The sequence below is a fragment of the Drosophila willistoni genome (genome assembly GCF_018902025.1).
Source record: "Drosophila willistoni isolate 14030-0811.24 chromosome 2L unlocalized genomic scaffold, UCI_dwil_1.1 Seg168, whole genome shotgun sequence".
Taxonomy (NCBI): domain Eukaryota; kingdom Metazoa; phylum Arthropoda; class Insecta; order Diptera; family Drosophilidae; genus Drosophila; species Drosophila willistoni.
The window spans coordinates 7,882,581-7,901,265 of record NW_025814047.1 but is presented as its reverse complement, the minus strand read 5'-3'; the positions used below and the strand labels follow the sequence as shown (position 1 = coordinate 7,901,265).

The following is an 18,685-nucleotide window of genomic DNA, read 5'->3' as shown; positions in this document are numbered from 1 at the left end:
AAAAGCGACAAAAACCAACAACAATTTTTGATTTCGCCAATCATTCATCATGCGCTTCCATGCTATCCCGCTCTTAACCACTTCAATCTCCACGTATGTATGTATCTCTTTCGCACTCGTTATGGATTGCCTTTAGGCCTTTGTCTACATGTTAATTAAGCGATAATATTAATTTGTATGTCAACACTTAAAATATAAAGTTCAGAGCGCAAAATGTGCGCTGAATAACGCATTTTACATTTCATTTTATTGCCAATTGTTGTTACTGTCTGTTTTTGTTGTTGTTGTTTCGCTTGTTTTTTGTTGGTTGCTCAATAAATTCAACAGATTGCGCGAAATCTCCACATTTGCATCTCTTTGCGTTCGCTCGTATGTGTGTGCGTGTGTGTGTGTGTGTGTGTGGAGCCCATTTGCCGCTGACTCTGTCCATCTCTTTCTTGCACTCTGCAATGCGATTAAAAATGCTTTCACGGCAAGTGCATTTGCTGCGGTTTGATGCGACGAAACGGGACGGATGAGAAAGAAACAAAAAATGTCATGCATTAAGTGGTGACTCGTACTCGGTGATACCCTCTTGCAGGTGTGGGAGGGGCGGAGTGACGCCACACTCCATACGAAACGCAAAATGAAAAATAAAGCAGTCCAATTTATTTCTCATAATTTGTCACCCCACAAAAATCTTTTGTAAGAAATGATTATCGCCTATTTTGGTTTCCATTTACCACTGCCTTTATCAAAAGGTCATCTCTATCGACTCACTACTCGCATTGCTTACATCTTAATGGACAAAATGTGTTTCACATTAAATCGATATTGGACTTGTCAAATATTTTGTTCAATACACAAAACAGATGTCCATACAAAGCTCCATTATCAACGGAACTCTTTTTTTTTTTGTATTCTTTTCGATTCTGAACAATATACCCATTGCATATATAGGGTAAATACATATAAAACTAAAATATACAAATGTTAATTTGGGAATGATTAATACATTTCAATATCAAGCATAATGCATAATGAAATTGTTTATATTTATGTCAATTTAAATATTCGCAACCTCTCTGCGAGAATCTTTAAATTCATTCAAAATATTCTCTCTCTCTCTCTCTCTCTCTGTTTGTCAAAAAAAAAGTGAAAATTCATATTTTTTATTACATTTTGCAACATTATGCTTTTAGTCCTGCACCTTTAAATTATGCAAATTTTGGACTTTCAGTCACACAAACAACAAAAAACAAAACAAAATACATGAAAAGGGTTCTCTCAGGCCGATAGCAACTGCATATACTCGGATAGAGTCCCTTGCAATGGTCACCTTTGTTTCATTTTTTTTTCCTTGTGCCTCGAATTTATGCCTTTTCGTGTATGTACTTGTGTGAGTGTATCCATGGCTGCCTGCACTGATAAATGAAGCTTTAATAAATTAAGAACCACCCTCGTTTCGGATTTTTCAGGTATACCCTGTACCCATAAAGGGGACCCAATTTATGTTACAGGCAGGACGAATCATTTGAGACATGATAAAGTCGAGTCCGATCGAGTCATTAGCAGTCGAATTACACATATATACAGAAAACATTTTAAACACCTTAATCGAAATGAAAATGAATATAAATATAGTTATTGGAAAATGAATAAAACAACAGTTCAGTTAGTAAATATTTCATAGCATACTTTTGGGAACATTAAAATCTTTAAATCCAACTTTAATCAACTAAAAGTACCAAGACTTGATTCCTTTCTTAGCAAAGGGTATTCCCAAGTCGACGAGCCATATCAGTTTATATGGTTTTTCTTTTTTATCAGTTGTCTCTTTTGTATATGATAATTTATCTTGTTTGGTGAGATTTTTATATTTTTTTTAGCGTTAAAGTTAAATATTTATTGCATGTGAATGATGCGAGGTACGAACAATTTCGTTTTGTTCAACAAAAAAAACCATAATAACAATTTGCCAACAACGAGAGGCAAACAAAGCATTTTGATGGAAAAACGTTTAAATTTTTTAAAAGCCATCCTCCGGAATGGCCCCAACCATCGATATCCGAACAGCTTGTCATCACTTCATCACTCGGTTTTTTGTCCATTTTGTCCATTTTTTTGTATCATTCTCTCGTTTGTTTTCCTGTTATCCTGCTGCTGGGGCTTCCTGCTCCTGTATGCTGGATGATAAATCGTAGTTTAAACGCTTTTACTCCAGTTTTAGTGGCTTTTCGTTTAGTTTGTCCGTTTCGTTTTTTCTATTAGATGAGCCATTTAGCAGCGTTTTGCCAGTCAGATTTCCTCTAGACCTTGCCCCGGCTTGGTAGGGGGCAAGAGACTAATTGTTTTGATGATTGATGGGCTTTTGGGGGCAGCTTACCATAGGTTTAGGACGAATCAAACGTCATAAGATGATGTTTCATATGAGCATGTGCAACATGTTACTATTTCTAGTTGTAACCCGGCCCAGCTGTCCGTTTAAGTTTGTAAAGTTTGTCTACTATTGAAAAAACATTGAAAATCCATTAGAGATGGACGGAACCAGGAGACAACCAAAAGGCCCTGAAAAGGGACACGCACGGATTTCGGCTTCTCATCTATAATTAGCTGCACTTGTCCCACACAAACACACAAGATCCGAGGACACTAAAATTGAGCTAGGGTATTGACTGTCAGCCGAGAGCATCATCCTTTATCCCATAGATATATATCAGTGTAAGGACATACATAGTTTTTTGGCCATTGTTATCCCCGACTTAACCAGAAGAGCTTCTGTCCGAGTCGTTAATGTTTTTTTGTGCCTTGTTGTTTTATTATTATTTTTTTTTTTTATTTGGAAATGAAGGGGAAATTATTATTAACCTGACAAACGGGATAATAAGGGATGATCATAATTTTACATGTGCCATCTAATGCCTATTGCCCGCGGGGGGTGAGAGGAAGGGAGGGGATGAGTTCTACTGCCGCCTGAAATTAATTTCTGATTATCTGTTTGGCTGGTTGGCTCAGCTTCCGAAATCCTCGGTTACATATGAGATGAGATGACGTCACGAGCGGCAGAAACAAAATTCAGTCGTCCTTGACATAACAAGCAAGTGGCAGCATTATAATTTCTATTTATCTCTTTTGGTGGATGAACCAGGTTGTACCAGGCAGAGAGCCTTATTACTTTTGCATGTAACCGGACTGATAGTGATGAATGATCCCGCCCGATCCCCTCATCAGCATCATCTCCTGTGCAGCGCATATGCCATATTTTGCCGGGATGAGAGTGTTGGATTACGACGAGCAGCAGCAACCCGCTTTAATCATTTTTAAATTAGAGAGAACTATGAGCCTTTTTGTTTACTCGCCCTCGCCGTGCCCAGAGTGACACGGGCCAATCCATTTTGCAGTGGTTGGGTCGTTTGTTTATCTATTTGTTTTTATTTCCGAGGTGGGAGACTCGAGTGGTTGGGAAATTGCAGCAGATTGTCTACTCAAAGCGACTCTTGTTGCACTTGCGGTTACTGTAGCTGTTGCTCTCACTTTCAACATCGAGTGGCGGTTGGCAACTGTCTGCGGCACATGGCATGATTTTCCTCTGACACTAAAATGTTTTCCTACCCTCTTCCTCCGCCCGGCTCCAAACACAACAAACAAACAAACAAACAGAATATACATACATATACTTTTTGTTAAGCAAATACGCACATATTCACATGTTTTCCGACGTGTTTGTACCACCTCCTTCTGTCGGTTATGATTAGGCAAAAATGTTGACCACCCGCTAGGGCTGGGGGACCCAGTTCAGTCCTTCGAAGCAGTACCATGTTCAGCCAGAGGAGTGCGTCAATATTTGCTCATCAGTCCCATATGTCGATTTAATACTCAGCAGTTCCGAGTCCAGAGACTGATGTCGGCCAAGTACTTTTTACTCCTGTAATTAGCATTTATGTGTGTTTGTATTTGTCTTATGATAGTTGATATGCTTGAGGGAGTCCTGGGTTCGCTTTAGGGGGGTAGTCGGTGTCAATAGCAGCAGAATAATAACAGGGTCAAGTTGAGGTGTAGGTGAATGCAAAGTGTGTGTGGGGGGAGAGACAAGTAAATCAACAATGAAATTTCGATGGTTAAATACTTAAGGTGGACCCTATTTGTTTAACGTCTAGGCAGGTAGGCATTTAGTTAATTTGATGTCATCCATGGGTTTTTTATAGTTTATATATAGATAATACTTTTGAAGAGACACGATTTGGAATTGGAGCAGAGGTTTCTGGTTTCTGGTTTCATGTTTTATTATCCACATATAAATCCAAGTCTTAGCAATGTGACAATCTAAAAACTAATATTATAATACTTTTCTTTTCTGTCTAATTTCTGTTTTTTCCAGGCCATTATCTATGAGGGTCAGGATAAGAATCCGGAAATGTGTCGGGTACTTCTGACACACGAAGTGATGTGCAGGTGAGTTCCCAACTAACTATAAACCAAATTCAAAGAACAACAAAAAGAAAAAAACAAATTCCCTCAAATAATCTGCAAATAATTTTGCCAGAGGGGGTGGAACATTCCAGCCCATCCTTGCCCATCCACCCCCTGGTTGACTGGTCTCCATCATTCTCATTGTAATCCACACCTTTGATTCCTTGGGTATTCCTTTGGCAAGTCCCCAGAGCTTTGGTTAAGCATTTGTATTTTGTTTGTGCGGAGCTTTTTCCTTTCTTTTTTGTTGTCTTGTCTGTTTGTCCTGTTGGCCGAGACACTCCAATTGCCAGTTGTTAGAGAGTTTCTCATTTGTTTTTAAGCGTTTTCGCGTGATTTTCTCAGTGCTTCATGCATTTGTCTCCTCTCGAGTCTCTGGGTTTTGTTTGGGCTTTTGCGGCTGCCTTTAATTTTGTTGATTTTTAAGCTTCGCTGTGTCCTTCGTTTTATTTTTACGCTCAAACGCACGCGAGTTGAAACGTATAAATGGCAGGCTCTCGAAGTCCTTCTCCGGAAAAGTGCTGGGTGGGGGGATTGGACACCCGCTTGCCATCTCATATCTGTGAAAAATTCACCCTTCTAGCACCCCCGTGGCAGTTGAAGGTTGCGTAGAAATAAAAACGGCGCAGCAAAAGCACCAAAAAAAAACAAAACGGGGGAAAAAAACGAAAACAGAAAAAAGAATTACACAGCTTCGCATCCCCCCGCACACACACACACACACACATCCCCTTGCTTGGCCGTAGTATTCCCGTTGTCGTTGCCGGCCGGCCATCTTTTATTATTTCGGATTGGCACCCAGTTTTTATGTTTGCGTAGCATTATCAAAACAAGGGGACAACAACCAGAACACACACACACACACACTCTGACGAGGGGTTGACTTTCGACTCCCCGTCCAAGAAAACTCCATCTCCGGCTCCGGCTCCGGCTTCGTCCCTGCGTGCAACTGTTACACAAAGCAAACAACACCAACAAAAGCTCTCGCATCGGCAATGGCGTCTTCTTTATCGTTTTGGCTTTTCGCCCATTTTTAGTCATCCATGTTTATGTTATGTGTATGTGTGTGTGTGTGTGTGTGTGCCCAACCAACCCCCCAAAAAGGATGACCCTCATCCAGAAACTGGCCAGCGGCTGTGCGGTCAAAATATTACGCAGCCATTGAACTCGCTCCAAAAAAACAAAAAAAACCCAAAAACAGAGAAAAGAAAGAGAAACGAAAATGATACAAACAGAAACTAAAAATAGGTAAAGATCTTTGATTCTAAAGATCTCAATGTAAATTTATAGATTTAGATACTTCAACTAAGAATAATACTTAACCCATTTTGGACCGAAATGATTTAAAGTTGCAAAATGACTTTTTTTAAAAATAAAACATTCTGCCTGTTTTAGTTGCGAATGAAACTGGTTCAAAAAATGGATTTAAAGGTTTATTGAATGTAATTTTTGTTGTACTAACTATATACTACTGTATATACTTTCCTTTGATTGAAATATAGTCAAATAAAATACAGAATCTTTGAAAACATACATAACTTGCTGTTCGAAAAGTCGAACAGTGGTCCATAATGGGTTAAAGTAAATATAAAATTTAAATTTAATTAAAACAAATCAAACAACAATATGTATAAACGTTGATAAAGGATTTTAAGACTTCATTGTCCTACAAATGCTTTTTCTTAATTTATTTGCTCTTACAAACTCTTAACTTGAGCAATAGCTAAATCAGACATGGCTAGAATTTAGTAAGACTAATTTTTATAGCCATTTATACTATTTTATCTAGATAAATGATAGGAGATAAAACTAAGTTTATTCAATTTCAATGGTGAATAAATAATTTTTAATGCCTAAATACAAACTTTTTTTTAGTGTCGTAGTTTATTTTACTAGTCTTGCTATTAAAGTATAGGATATAGTTGTAAACTATCAACCTTACTATATTTCACATGCACTGGCAACTAAGGCCTTCGCCTTAGACGAAAAACTACATCCATACACTAGCCTGGGATTCGAACCCGGATCCTCGTTGTTCAGTAGTCTTGCTATTGCTTTCTTTAATTATTGAATCTGTATCCAGTTTCCCGTAAAAATTGTCACATTCTCAGGAATGACCCATTTTACTGTTTCCGATTTCTGCTTGACATAAGTTGGAAAACGATATGGATCAAAGCATTTGTTGATGAAAATACATAAAAATATTTGTTATAACTTTTTTTAGTGATCTTCTGGGGACTTGTTCTAAACATTTGTTGATTGTTCAAATTGGTTTATAAAGAAAAACCTATTAAAGAGTTTTTCTTGTTATGCCCCACCAACCACTTTTGCTATACCTTTTAAAATATTTAAGTGTTGGTAAACATCCAAAAACAATATATATAAATTAAATTCTTTTATCTTGTACCTTTTTTATTTGCAGCCGCTGCTGTGATAAGAAGAGCTGTGGTAACCGCAACGAGACACCATCGGACCCCGTCATTATTGATCGGTAAGTAGTCACACACAGTTCGACGACATTTTCAATCCACCCAACCTAGCACCTCCCCCTCCTATTCTACCATGACTGTGTTCTGCACCATGACCATCATGTTCGCCCCAGCTCCTGGCTCCCAGTTCTCTTCATCTCTGTTCCATACAAAAGATGACATTTTAAGCTGCTTTTCATCATCGGTGGCTGGGTTTTTATTTTGTTTTTGCCTGCTTTGCCTGTGTTATGCGTATCGTTGATTTATTGGCATTATTATCAACTGCAATATAAAACATGATGCGGCGCAGAGCAGAGCATAACAGACGAGACAGCCCACAAAACGAGAGAGAGAGGGAGAGAGAGAGAGAGAAAGGGAGAGCTTGAGCTCTGGGAGATGGAAAAAGCAGGAAGGCGATTGTGTAGGTTCAGAAATTTAAAAATATATACCAATATACATATATATATATATATATATAGAACAAAACGAAACCAAGTTCATCAAAAATGGCAAAAGCAAATTCTATTTTCATAAATTGTAAATTGAGACGAAGTGCACAACACCCACAGAAAGTTCGCGGCAATCCGACACTGTGGTATGCCCCACCCCGAGTCTTCTCCTCAATCGTCCTTTCCCCCCTTCCCTTCGGAGTAACTGCCTGTCACGTGTCAGGCAAATTATGTTAATTGTATGCACCATGCCCATCAACCCAACAACCCACATCCTTATGGACAGACTTTGCGGAGTGCGTCGCTCCTAATTGGCTTCGGAAATTATTATTAACAAAAACAAGGAACATAATATTTCCGTACAAATTTGTTTTCGAATTAAACGTGGGAATAGACGGGGAAGAACACGGATATAATACATCAGAAGGTGAAGGATCTCAACTTAAATCGTTTATATCTAGAACTAACACGACTTCATTAAGGATATTTCGCCTTATATTCATTGAGTTGTTAAACAATTTTCCAGTCCCCAGGCCCCCATTCAATTGAACCACACCTTATGCAGATGATAATGATCTGCTCTTAGCTTCAATTGGAGGTGGATGGAACTTGTTGTCCGCATGTGTAATCAGTGTGATTCCATGTAAAACATTCATCACTGGTGGTCCCGTCTGTCTTCCATCTACAATCTCCCATCTGTGTGCTTGCCATCTTAGACGGTGTCCTAAAGTATTTGCCTATTCTAAGGAAAAACCTTGAGCTGGGCACGAGCAGTCCGGACTTTAATGATTCTATTATTACCACAAATGCTAGGGAGTTGTAAAGATGATGGCCGAGAAGTAGATGGAAACGGAAGACGGAGGAGTGGCTAAAGCTATGGCTATGGCTATGACTATGACTGCGTTGACACAATCAGACCATAATTGGTGTCATAATTAAATTTAATTGATTGGCTTGCTTTTTGTACTTGTTCGTTGTCCATTTGCAAATTAGGAAATAGTTGAGGCAAAAGCAAAAGCCAAACAACATCGGCAAGATCAGAGTCCAGACACAAATTGCATTTATGATCTTGTTAAAATTGCTTCGCATCGTTCACATTGGACAAAATGCCAATGTCATCACTAGAGTTAGAGTCAGAGTCAGAGTCGGAGTTAGACCCGTTTGGAAGAACAGTTACTATTAAGAGAAAGAAAAGGAACGACTCGTGCCCAGGTGGCAAGACACTTTCAGCTTGATATTTACGATTATTAATTCATTCATTTTTTCGCCTATTTATTCGCCTTGTTAACCAGGCCATTTCGGATTAATCCAGTAGATCTCAGTGAGCCGAGAGAGAGAGGGAGCACATATGAAGAATTTTCCGTCCGTCTGCCCGTACGTCTGTCCTATCCCGTCCAGTTGCTGCTGCATTTTGTCAATTGGCTTTGAGTTCCAGCAGCAAGCGCATATCAATCACCAGGACAAAGGCGGCATGGATCAGACAAGTTCTGTAACTGCTTCTCTACCCCGCTTCACATAATTCTCCTACTGAGGCTGCAGCTCCACAGATTCTCATTGATATGCCAGTAGATCATGCCGCCTTAAAGCCAACGAGACAAAAGTCTGGTGGGATAATCTATGTGTTCGCAACTAAATTTTGTTCGACCTCCCTCCCCCCCCAATGTGGTATCGCCCTCTACACGGCTTAAAGCGCTAACTTTGCTGGAGGTCCAGCACATTTTGCCACTCCAAACTGTGGATCCCTCGGTATCGAAAGGCATCATTCGATTTGATTCGATACGATTCGATCCGCAACTGGAAACTTGTCACCGCAACGCGCAACAATTGGAACTGATTGAAAATTCCGACTTGGACTTGCATTTCAAAGTGGCTGGTTATAAAGCCTAAGCCAAAAGGCAAAACTCTTGATACATATGACAACAAACCAGGCAGAGACAACACCACCAGCCACAAGGTAACTGCAACGTGTGCCGCAAGAGGCAGCCACGGCGACAAGCTGCCTTCGTTCGATCTGCACATGTTTTATTGATGAATTTCTGTTATTCATGCAACGATCTGCAGTTGCTCACAAGACGAGCAGACTTTGGAGAAGCCGAAATTGTCAACACAATGCGCCTCCACAGGCACAGTGGGGCAAACACTAAAGAAACTAAACTTCTGAAACTGTATATTCCAAAATATATCTCTACACATTGATCTTATAATCAGAACAAAGATCGAACTAAGGATTCGAGTTAAATTCCATTCCATAGTTCAAATTCCATCCGTTTCGATAGGTCGTTGGCCACAGTTCGATAGATCGGCTGGGATTTGCAATTACCAAGTGCAGGTGAGGGCTAAAGTTTTAGGCTTTTGTCTCTCTGATCGTCGTTCCTTCGCCTTTTACTTATTTATGATTTGCGAGGACACTGCGATCATTGTGTGTGCGTGTGTGTGTGTGACTGTGTGTGTGATACGCATTTTTGGTATGCACTTCGTGTGTGTTCCATATAATATAATTAAGTGAATTTAAAGCCCAACTCTGTCGGTGGTCAATCGCTTGTATATGTTGTTGTGGTATTCGTGTTGTTGTTCTGCCGACATGTTCCACGGTTTTTTCACACATTTTTGTCAATCGACCTATGTATGTGTGTACGTCTCTCTTGTTCGATTCCGATTCGCCATTCCGCTTGTTTTGCCTTAATTTCATTTCATTTCATTTTGTATGCCCATCTGGCTTTGGCTGTGCCTCATGCTCTCTCCTTTTTCCCCTCCTACGCCATCATTAGGAATGATGGAAATTATGGTCAGGCATGCAATTCTCAATTGTTATCAAGAGCTATTAACCGTTATCGCGTGACAAACGCCCCCCCGCTCCGGGTTCGCGGCACAGTACGACATTGACTTTTTAATTTGAGTAAATTGTGTGCTCTGCACTTTATCAAAAAGCAACACCAACAACAACATGATAACCCTACCCATCTGGCTGCTGGCCAGAGCTGGAGCGGGAGGCTAAAAACCAAAAAGTGAAGCGAAACACAACAACAAAAAGTCAATCAAACAATCGAAAATTTGCTGTTTTTGCATTTATCCACGTCGTATTTCGGCATTTTCTTGCGCTTTATTTCAATTTTCTATATTGAGACAAAAAATGGTGAAATAAACTAAGTGCAAACTCATGGACAAAATGTGGGCGTCCGCCAAATAGAATTGACATTTCCCGTTGTCCAATATGCAAAAACTTGGACAAACACAGTCGCAGTCCAAATAATTAGACCACTTTCTTATAAAAACTTGGAGAAGGCAGCCAAGGATCGGAAAAAGTCTTAACAAATAGTTTATAAAAGACAATTCAGTATTACAAAGATGAAACTAATTCAGATTTACAATATTAATGTTTTTTTGATAACTAAAGGTGTCTAAAACATAGATAGACGTTCGGATTTAATCAAATCAGTTTTAAAACGTGTTGGATTTACCAGTTTAAGCATGGTATATAAGAAATAATAGTATTAATTCAGTCTTTTCTAAATTTATAAACAAAGCCAAATACAGTGAAACCTCGATATAACGAACTTCGTTATAACGAAAAACCCAATATAACGAATTTTTTGTTAAGTCCCTTGAAAGGACTAAGGTTTTACATTTCAGTACCTATAGCGAATCAATAGATATAACGAATAATTTTGCGATCCCCCTCAGATTCGTTATATCGAGGTTTCACTGTATTTGGGATCCTACGTTATGTGTGGTGTTTAGTGTACCGACCATGACCAATAATTTTTGATGCGTCTGTATTATTGACAGAGTAGGGGGAGGAGGAGACGAAGGAAGGGCCATTCATTGCATGCCTTGATAATCGCAATTGTGCTCTAAAAATGATGACAAAACTCCTGTTACTAGTTGCCTCTCTTGTCGCTGTCGCTGTTGTTGTAGTTGTTGTTGTTGTTGTTGTATTTGTGGTGGCTACAGTTTTTAATTTTCTAAATGCATTCAGGCGAGCTCGAGCTCAGGTTAGCCCCTGGCCAGGTGAGATTGAAGAGGGTGACTGCAGGATGAGGCAGAGGGATGACTACTATGTGGATGAGTGTCCTGGCTGCACGACACACACACACACACACACACACGAACACAAAATGCGAATGTGAATGTAGCTGAGCAGGCGGCCACTCAAATATTCAAAGCGACGACGACGCCAAAAATAAAAATAAAAATACAAAAAACCTAACGCCAGACACAAATTTGACGGCACTTGTGGTCAGCCATCGACAGAAGAGTCGTATGAAATATTGGACAGACAGACAGCGAGACCAATAACAGTTAATTATCGATAAAGATAGGCGATACTAGACATATATTTTGACGCTTTTTATGAGGAACTCATCCAGTCGAAAGGACGACTATTTCTCCCCCATCGTCGCAAGTGAATGGAAGGAAGCAAATTTTTTTAGCTAGGTGCACTTTGATTTGCACCTCATAAATCAATGGGAATGCCGGAATTTCGATTTAAAATTTTTGCATTTCAAAGGAACAACGAATCGCACAGAAATTTGCATATTTTGTTCTGTCTATTGAAATTGAATTATTAATGCAAATTTTTGTATGCCTCTCACTCTCACTCTCTCGCTCTATCTATCTAGTTCTCTATCTCTCACACTCTGCTTTTAAGTGGCGTGAAAATTCAGAAATGCAAAAAATACATGTACGTACCATTTGTCTCTGGGGAAATGCAGTTTATTAAATCATAAATATCTATTTTCCGCAATTTATAGAAGCATTCGCAAATTTAAAAGGTGAAAAAGTAAATTGATATAATTTATGTACTGAAGTAGATTCGAGCCATCTTAATATTATACTTCAATATATATTTAGTTGAAAGAAAATCATCTGATCGAATTTCAGAGTAACCGAAAAGATATTGACTAAATCTAATAAGCTTCTTTCGGGTTAACAAACATCTTCAAGGCACTTTCACTTTAAACTACAATTACCCACTATATGAATTATAAATATAGATGTTGGTATATACATACATATAAGGGTAATGTGTGTCTAGTGTGCATAATTGAAATTACCGCGATATGTATTTAAAATGCAGAGATCTATAAACCAAAAGGATGAACCCAAACTTGAACCCACGTAGTTGCCTTCACTTCATTGATGTCTATGATAGTGAGTTGTCTCATCATTGCTTTAGCCATTTCTTCGGTCCCTTACGGCCCGAATGCATAATTAATAATATTAAAAGCGTTAACTGACAGCCCATATAAAGACACATCCTCACACACACACCGCACACACATAGGCTCGAACACACAAATAGTTAGCATAATTTGGCTCATTTCAATGAGGTCGATAATTTGATGGTTCAGTAAGTTTTCGAGTAAAAGGCTGAGAAAAAGCACAGAGACCAAGAAGAAATGTTCTCTTTATCGATGTCTGATACTTAACCTCCATATGTGGATGTGTGTGTGTGTTTGTGTGCCTATAATCAGTTTAAAGATGAAGAAATCGTAAAGGAAAATCGAGAAAAAAAAAAGAAAACACCAACAAAAATCCTTTGCCCGCCATGTATTCCCTTTAAGTTAACAACAACAAACAACAACAACAGCAACACTTGAAGGGTATTTCCCTGGTCCCAACGGCATGACATTGAATCCCAGAGCAACCCCTCCACAAACAAGAAAAGAAAATACAGAGAGAAAACCTTTAGAAAACCAAACAAAACCCACACATCCCAAGGATACGCATTCAATTCTCCAAAAATTCATTGTAATTCACTCAAAGAAAGCTCACTCAATTTCCAACTCACTTTTGCTTTCTCTCTCTTCATATCATCTCTCGCTCTCTGTGTATCTTTGTCTCGCTCTCCGTGGCTCTCATTTAGCTTAGGCGAAAGTGTTTTCAACAAGTTCAAATTGTGTTTTTCCTCCGTCCCAAAATAAGAAAAAACACCCTCTCAAAGTCTATTATAATACAAAGGAAAGCAAAGAATGAAAGAAAAGCTATGAACTCTCTGTTATCCTTGGAGATGAGGGTGAAGTGAAGATGTTCTCCTTGCTTGCTGCTGCTGCTGCTGCTCTGCCAAGCGTGGAGCGTTAAGCCGAGAAAGAGCATAAATAAATAAAGCCCAACAACAATAGAAAATGGTGAATCCTCCCCGGCATACGCATCCCATTCATGTCGACGCCATGTTTTGTGTTGTGGAAAATGCCAAAAGGCATGGAAATGGCGCGAAAGTAAGTTTTCGCATTACTTTTGTAGGCCTTTTTCCCTTCCGCTTGTCCACTTCATCTTCGTCTTCGTCTTCATCTTCCCAATTTCATCTTCACCTTCATCGTCTCGGTCCGTCGTTGTGTCTGTCTCTGTTTTGTGCGTGTCATTGCCATTGAGTTTATGCGACAATAAAGTTGAAAATTTTGAATATTATCGTTAGTGAAAAATTAGCGCCAAGTTCACCTGTTCACAGTTGGCCTTCTATATAGTGTAGCGCAGCGTCACATCCTTGGCAGAGCCTCCACTCTACTCCCGCTCCATTATTTTGCGCTGTCGTGCGCCAAAAACGCTTGCGGCATCTCACGAGCCTGTTCACGCCGTTCAAAAGATAATATCGACATGGAAATGGTGTTTGTTGGGGCGGGGGGAAAATTGTGGGGAGCGGACGCCAAAGCGATTTATGTTTGCTGAAAATTCATCATTAAATTTGTGTGCGAGATGCAAAGATAAAACTTGGCTTTATTGTTTGGTTGTTGATTCACAAATTTTCAGTTAATCGAGACAAATATGAGAAGGTTCAACTTTATTTCAATTGCCGGAATGAAAAACCCGATAAAAAGACAAAATTATGCGAGATAAGCATGGATTGTATTACTTTTTCCTAATTTTCCAATTAATAATATATATAAATTTTTGAGATACTTTTCTTAATCATTGTGAAATGAATAAAAAGGGATAATATTCATAGAAATGACTTCTTTTCGTAATTTTCACTAGTTTCCTTAAGCTCATTATCCTTTCCTACGTACTTTATACAGTTTTTTTATTCCTCTTCTTTAGTTTTGAATGTATTTTTTTCCTCAATTGCACCCGAGTCACCTCCACTTAAGGGCAGAATTTAAAGACTGCCCCGTTCAGCAATTGAACATCATCGAAAGAAAGAAACCAGCTCCATCTCCCACAAATATGAATGACCAATTATGCACTTCGTTGGTTCTACGTGCCTGAGCTGCCAATAGACCCCATGGACGACCTACTACTGCCTCCAGTCTCCATTTTCCGCTCTCCCTCTCTCTCTCTTTCTCTTTCGCTGTGTCCTGTGCTGTGCCCAATGTCATGTGCGAACATTTGATGATGCGTAGCTTTTCATTAAATGAAAATTTCGCGTTCGCCTTGCAGGGGAAAGAGCACACAAATACGAGAAAATAAAAAAGAGAAGCCAGCCGAAAAACAAAAGTGCCAAACTTTGTTGCCAAGATGGGAGACACTTTGATTTATTGGCAGGACGCGAGCGGAATTTTTAATTGCCCACAGGCGAAATCCATGTCCAAGCTTAAATTGAATCGGCAAAGATTCTTCACGACTCCTTTTTGACTGAAAGAAAATCCTTAGAGCACAATGATGTGAGGCCCAGCCTGGGAATTTATGCATCCTGTCAGGATATTTTGAAAACATTGTAATTCAAGCGGAGAGCCCCGAGACGCCATCAATGCTTCCGAGAAGTCAATTAGCTGCCCATAAACATGCATCATGCCCGGGCGATGATGTCTCTTCAGAGATGTAAATGAGTTAACCTTCTCCTACAACTCTCAATATCCACTCGATATGTATTCAAATTTCAAATGTTGCATCTGTGAGGGTTTTTTTTTCGTTTGGTTCTTTGTTTTGTTGGTTCATGTAACTCGATATTGGATCTGACAGATACACGGCCTTCCTCCTTCCCCCTCTCCATTCAACTCCCATGTCTCTGGAGGGATGAGTTTGGGATGGAATGAGACTGGGGATTGGAATGGCCTACGACCGTGTGTTAATGATGCTGTAAAAAAAAACATACACACATCTGTTTTTATTCCATCGACAAGTTCAATAGGCAGAACAAACAACAAACAATAATAATAATAATAATCAAATTCAATATTAATATTATTTTTCTTCGTTGCTGATAACTTAAAAGTTCTTATCGTTTATTTGCATAAATTTGCTCCATATCAACCCATTTCAATCTACTTTGTATCGAGTTTTAGAAATCGTTGACACTTTTAAAAATATAAATTTCAATTAGAACAAAATAAATTGTAAATTTTCCAAGTATTTTTGAAAGAATAATTAAGAAACAACAATTCAATAAAAATAATGAAATCATATTCCTATCTCAAATAATATCCAAGTGCAAAAAATTGGGTATTGAATTTAAAACAAAATATTTCAGAACAAAAGTGTAAAAGAAAAACTACAAAAAAAAAGTCTATCTATTTTATATCATCATATCCAAACTTTAACCAATTGGGAATTACAACAGAAACATTTAGGCTGCACTATTAAGTAGAGTTAAAATTTAATATTGATATGTTTGTTAAGTCTCTTTTTTGATAGTTTGCTAATTCGTCGAATCAATGTCAATGTTCTTAACACTAACATGATTTTAAAACGTCTAATTCTTCCAAAAATGATTTGATTTCTTTCTAAAATAGTTCTCATTGATTGCATTAGGATTTAGGGTATGATTAAATCCTTCGTTTTGAAAATATTTAAAGGCCTACATGTGAAAGATCCCACAATACATTTATACTATCTCTCGAATTTAACAATATATAGTTTCAAACCCTTATCTGAGAGAGTTTCGAAATCATCTTTGAACTTTAAATTGCGGATTTAAATTCATAATTTTTGAATCTATTGTAATGTTTTTTGCCGATTTCCTCAAATGTCAAATTAAGAGTAATTTTAGAATTAGAACAAGCGTACTTAAAAGTAATTTCTCTCTAGTGTAGATTTTTCCTTAGGATCGTAAACTATTTTTAGAGACTCACAGAGCTATCAGCACCCAGTACAAATTTATGACTCACCATATACAGATGCGCTTCTGTTTCCTCTTCCACTTTCACCCCATCTCTCCATGTCGAACCTCTTTAATAGTGGGCGTGGATTGGCCCACTAATTTGTCCAATTTGTCGAGTGAAAAACACCAGAAAAAACATTGGAAAATTCCACCTCCTGCTGCTCAACGAATTAGCGCAACATGCGCCCAACCAGCAGGAGCAAAATATTATTTCAGCAAATAAAATCAGTGAGGCAAAGGGAAGCACCAGAAGCAGGAGCACGAGCAGGACCTGGAAGCAATTGCTGCCGGGAGCAGGAGCTGTGGAGTGACAATATCATGTCGCTGGTGCTGCTGCTCCTGGTGCCCCTGGCATTGGTATATGTATAAAGTATTTTACCATTTAAATGCGCGACACACGGGTGTCAATATCGTATATCCTGCCTGCAGGATATCCACACCAGCACCAACACCAACACCAATACCAACAAAAATAACATACTGTCACCCCGAATTCCCCGAGTTCAACGCTTATCGCATGCTGTGCGGCCTAGACTTCCATGCCTCCGGTCATGATTGGCCACCAAAATGACAGAGAGCAGCAGAAGGCAAAAGGACAGGGGCAAGTGCAATTCGCTCTAGGGCGAACATCTGCCCAAAAAGGAAAAAAACGACCAGGCCGACCGACCAACTGATTCCAACTGCTAAAAGACACAACCAATAATTAGCAGCTCATAAAGTGGAAGTTTTTTTTTTCACTTATCGCCCAAGATATACACAAATATATATGAATGTACATATATATTTTTTATATATAGTTTAACTAGACAATTACTTCAATCTACAATTTTCCCTTTCTTTTTCATTGCAGTTTTTTCCTTAAATTCTTTTTGAAGTGCAATCAAAATTGCCTGAAAAATGCCGGCAATCCACGGGACATGCGAAGATTTCAGGTAAGTTTAAAGGAAGCTTAAAATAGTTATTATTTATTGTTCGTCAAGTGACTTAACCGAAACTAAAACCCACTTTAAGTGCATAACAATCCTTCTGCATGTCAGTAAAGAAAGAACTCGAAAAAGTTTGAGATTAGAGTTTTAGATCTGAGAAATAAGAGAGAGATAAGAGAGAGAATAAGCGATATTTCGCAATTATGTTGCATATAACTAAATTCAGTATCAATCAGTATCAATGTCCTCTGTAAGGAACAATTCTACCATCTTTATTTTATAGGGGTTATATAAGTAGATTCCATGTGGTCTGTGTATATTTTCAAAGTGTTGATTTTTAAACAATTTTATTTGTATAAATTAATGTTTGTCTAGATTTCGACCTTACTGAAGTTAATCAAAAACTGTGTTTTAGCGGGGCTTCAGGTCAATAAATCTTACTAATTTATTTGTAAGATTTTAAATCATAGGCAGCACAAAAGGTGAGCAGGTTATGTGTATAACTATTTCAAGAACCACCAAGTTCTATCATCAGCAGACTTCGCTAAAGAAACCACAGTTGTAATGGCCATACCATATCTTCAACGCTAAAAGTAATTGGGAATTCAAACTACATAAAGCGAAAAAAGAACGGCAAAGCTTGTAACTGCAGATTCCACCTTTTTTGTGTGCATACCCTAATTTGTGCAAATAAATTAGTAAGATTTATTGACCTGAAGCCCCGCTAAAACCCAGTTTTTGTATAAATTAATTTAAATGACTACATGAGCAAGCTTTTTGGTAGATGAAATGGATTACTTTTCGATCCTAAGCTTACAACCTAAATTATTCGAAATTCCGCACCAAAATTGACTTAATTTCTTGAATTGAAACGACATTTTTAGGAGCCAATATCCGCAGATAGCAGCTGCCCTCTATAAAGTCCCATTTAAGTTAATCCATTTAAGTTAATCAATTTAATTTAATCGCTTCTCTTTTTTCCATCTCCGTTTCCCTTTGAATTACAGGTTGTCATTTCCACTCAAGTGGCTGTGGATGGGCCATTGCTGGCGATCTCGGATAACATGTTCGTTCACAACAATTCGAAGCATGGAAGACGTGCCAAGCGACTGGATACAACGGAAGGTACAGGCAACACATCCCTGTCCATATCCGGTCACCCCCTAGCGCCCGACAGTACCTACGATGGTCTGTAAACAAAATTCCAATTATTGCAACATTTTTCATTTTGTTCGTATCCCTCGATCAGATAGTTTATTATTTCTATGATTTGATTTGTGTAGCAATTGGCAAAAACTCTGAGAATTTTTATTTGGACTTATCCTTGAACCATTAAAGACCACAAAAATCCGCATGTTT

At 38.5% G+C, this 18,685-nt stretch overlaps 1 protein-coding gene across 6 annotated transcripts in view; it reads left to right on the top strand.

The window, feature by feature from the left end:
* Positions 1-18,685, top strand: part of LOC6652280 (transcription factor collier) — a 29,980-nt gene that overhangs the window by 8,718 nt on the left and 2,577 nt on the right. For 4 of the 6 annotated variants that reach the window (XM_047009843.1, XM_015176568.3, XM_047009842.1 and 1 more), the window contains exons 4-7: positions 4,358-4,431; positions 6,872-6,940; positions 17,251-17,332; positions 18,334-18,514. In XM_047009843.1, coding sequence (XP_046865799.1) covers positions 4,358-4,431; positions 6,872-6,940; positions 17,251-17,332; positions 18,334-18,514 — 406 coding nt within the window. The remainder of the gene's footprint in view (positions 1-4,357; positions 4,432-6,871; positions 6,941-17,250; positions 17,333-18,333; positions 18,515-18,685) is intronic. The other 2 variants (XM_023181119.2, XM_047009841.1) reach the window with 1 other exon arrangement.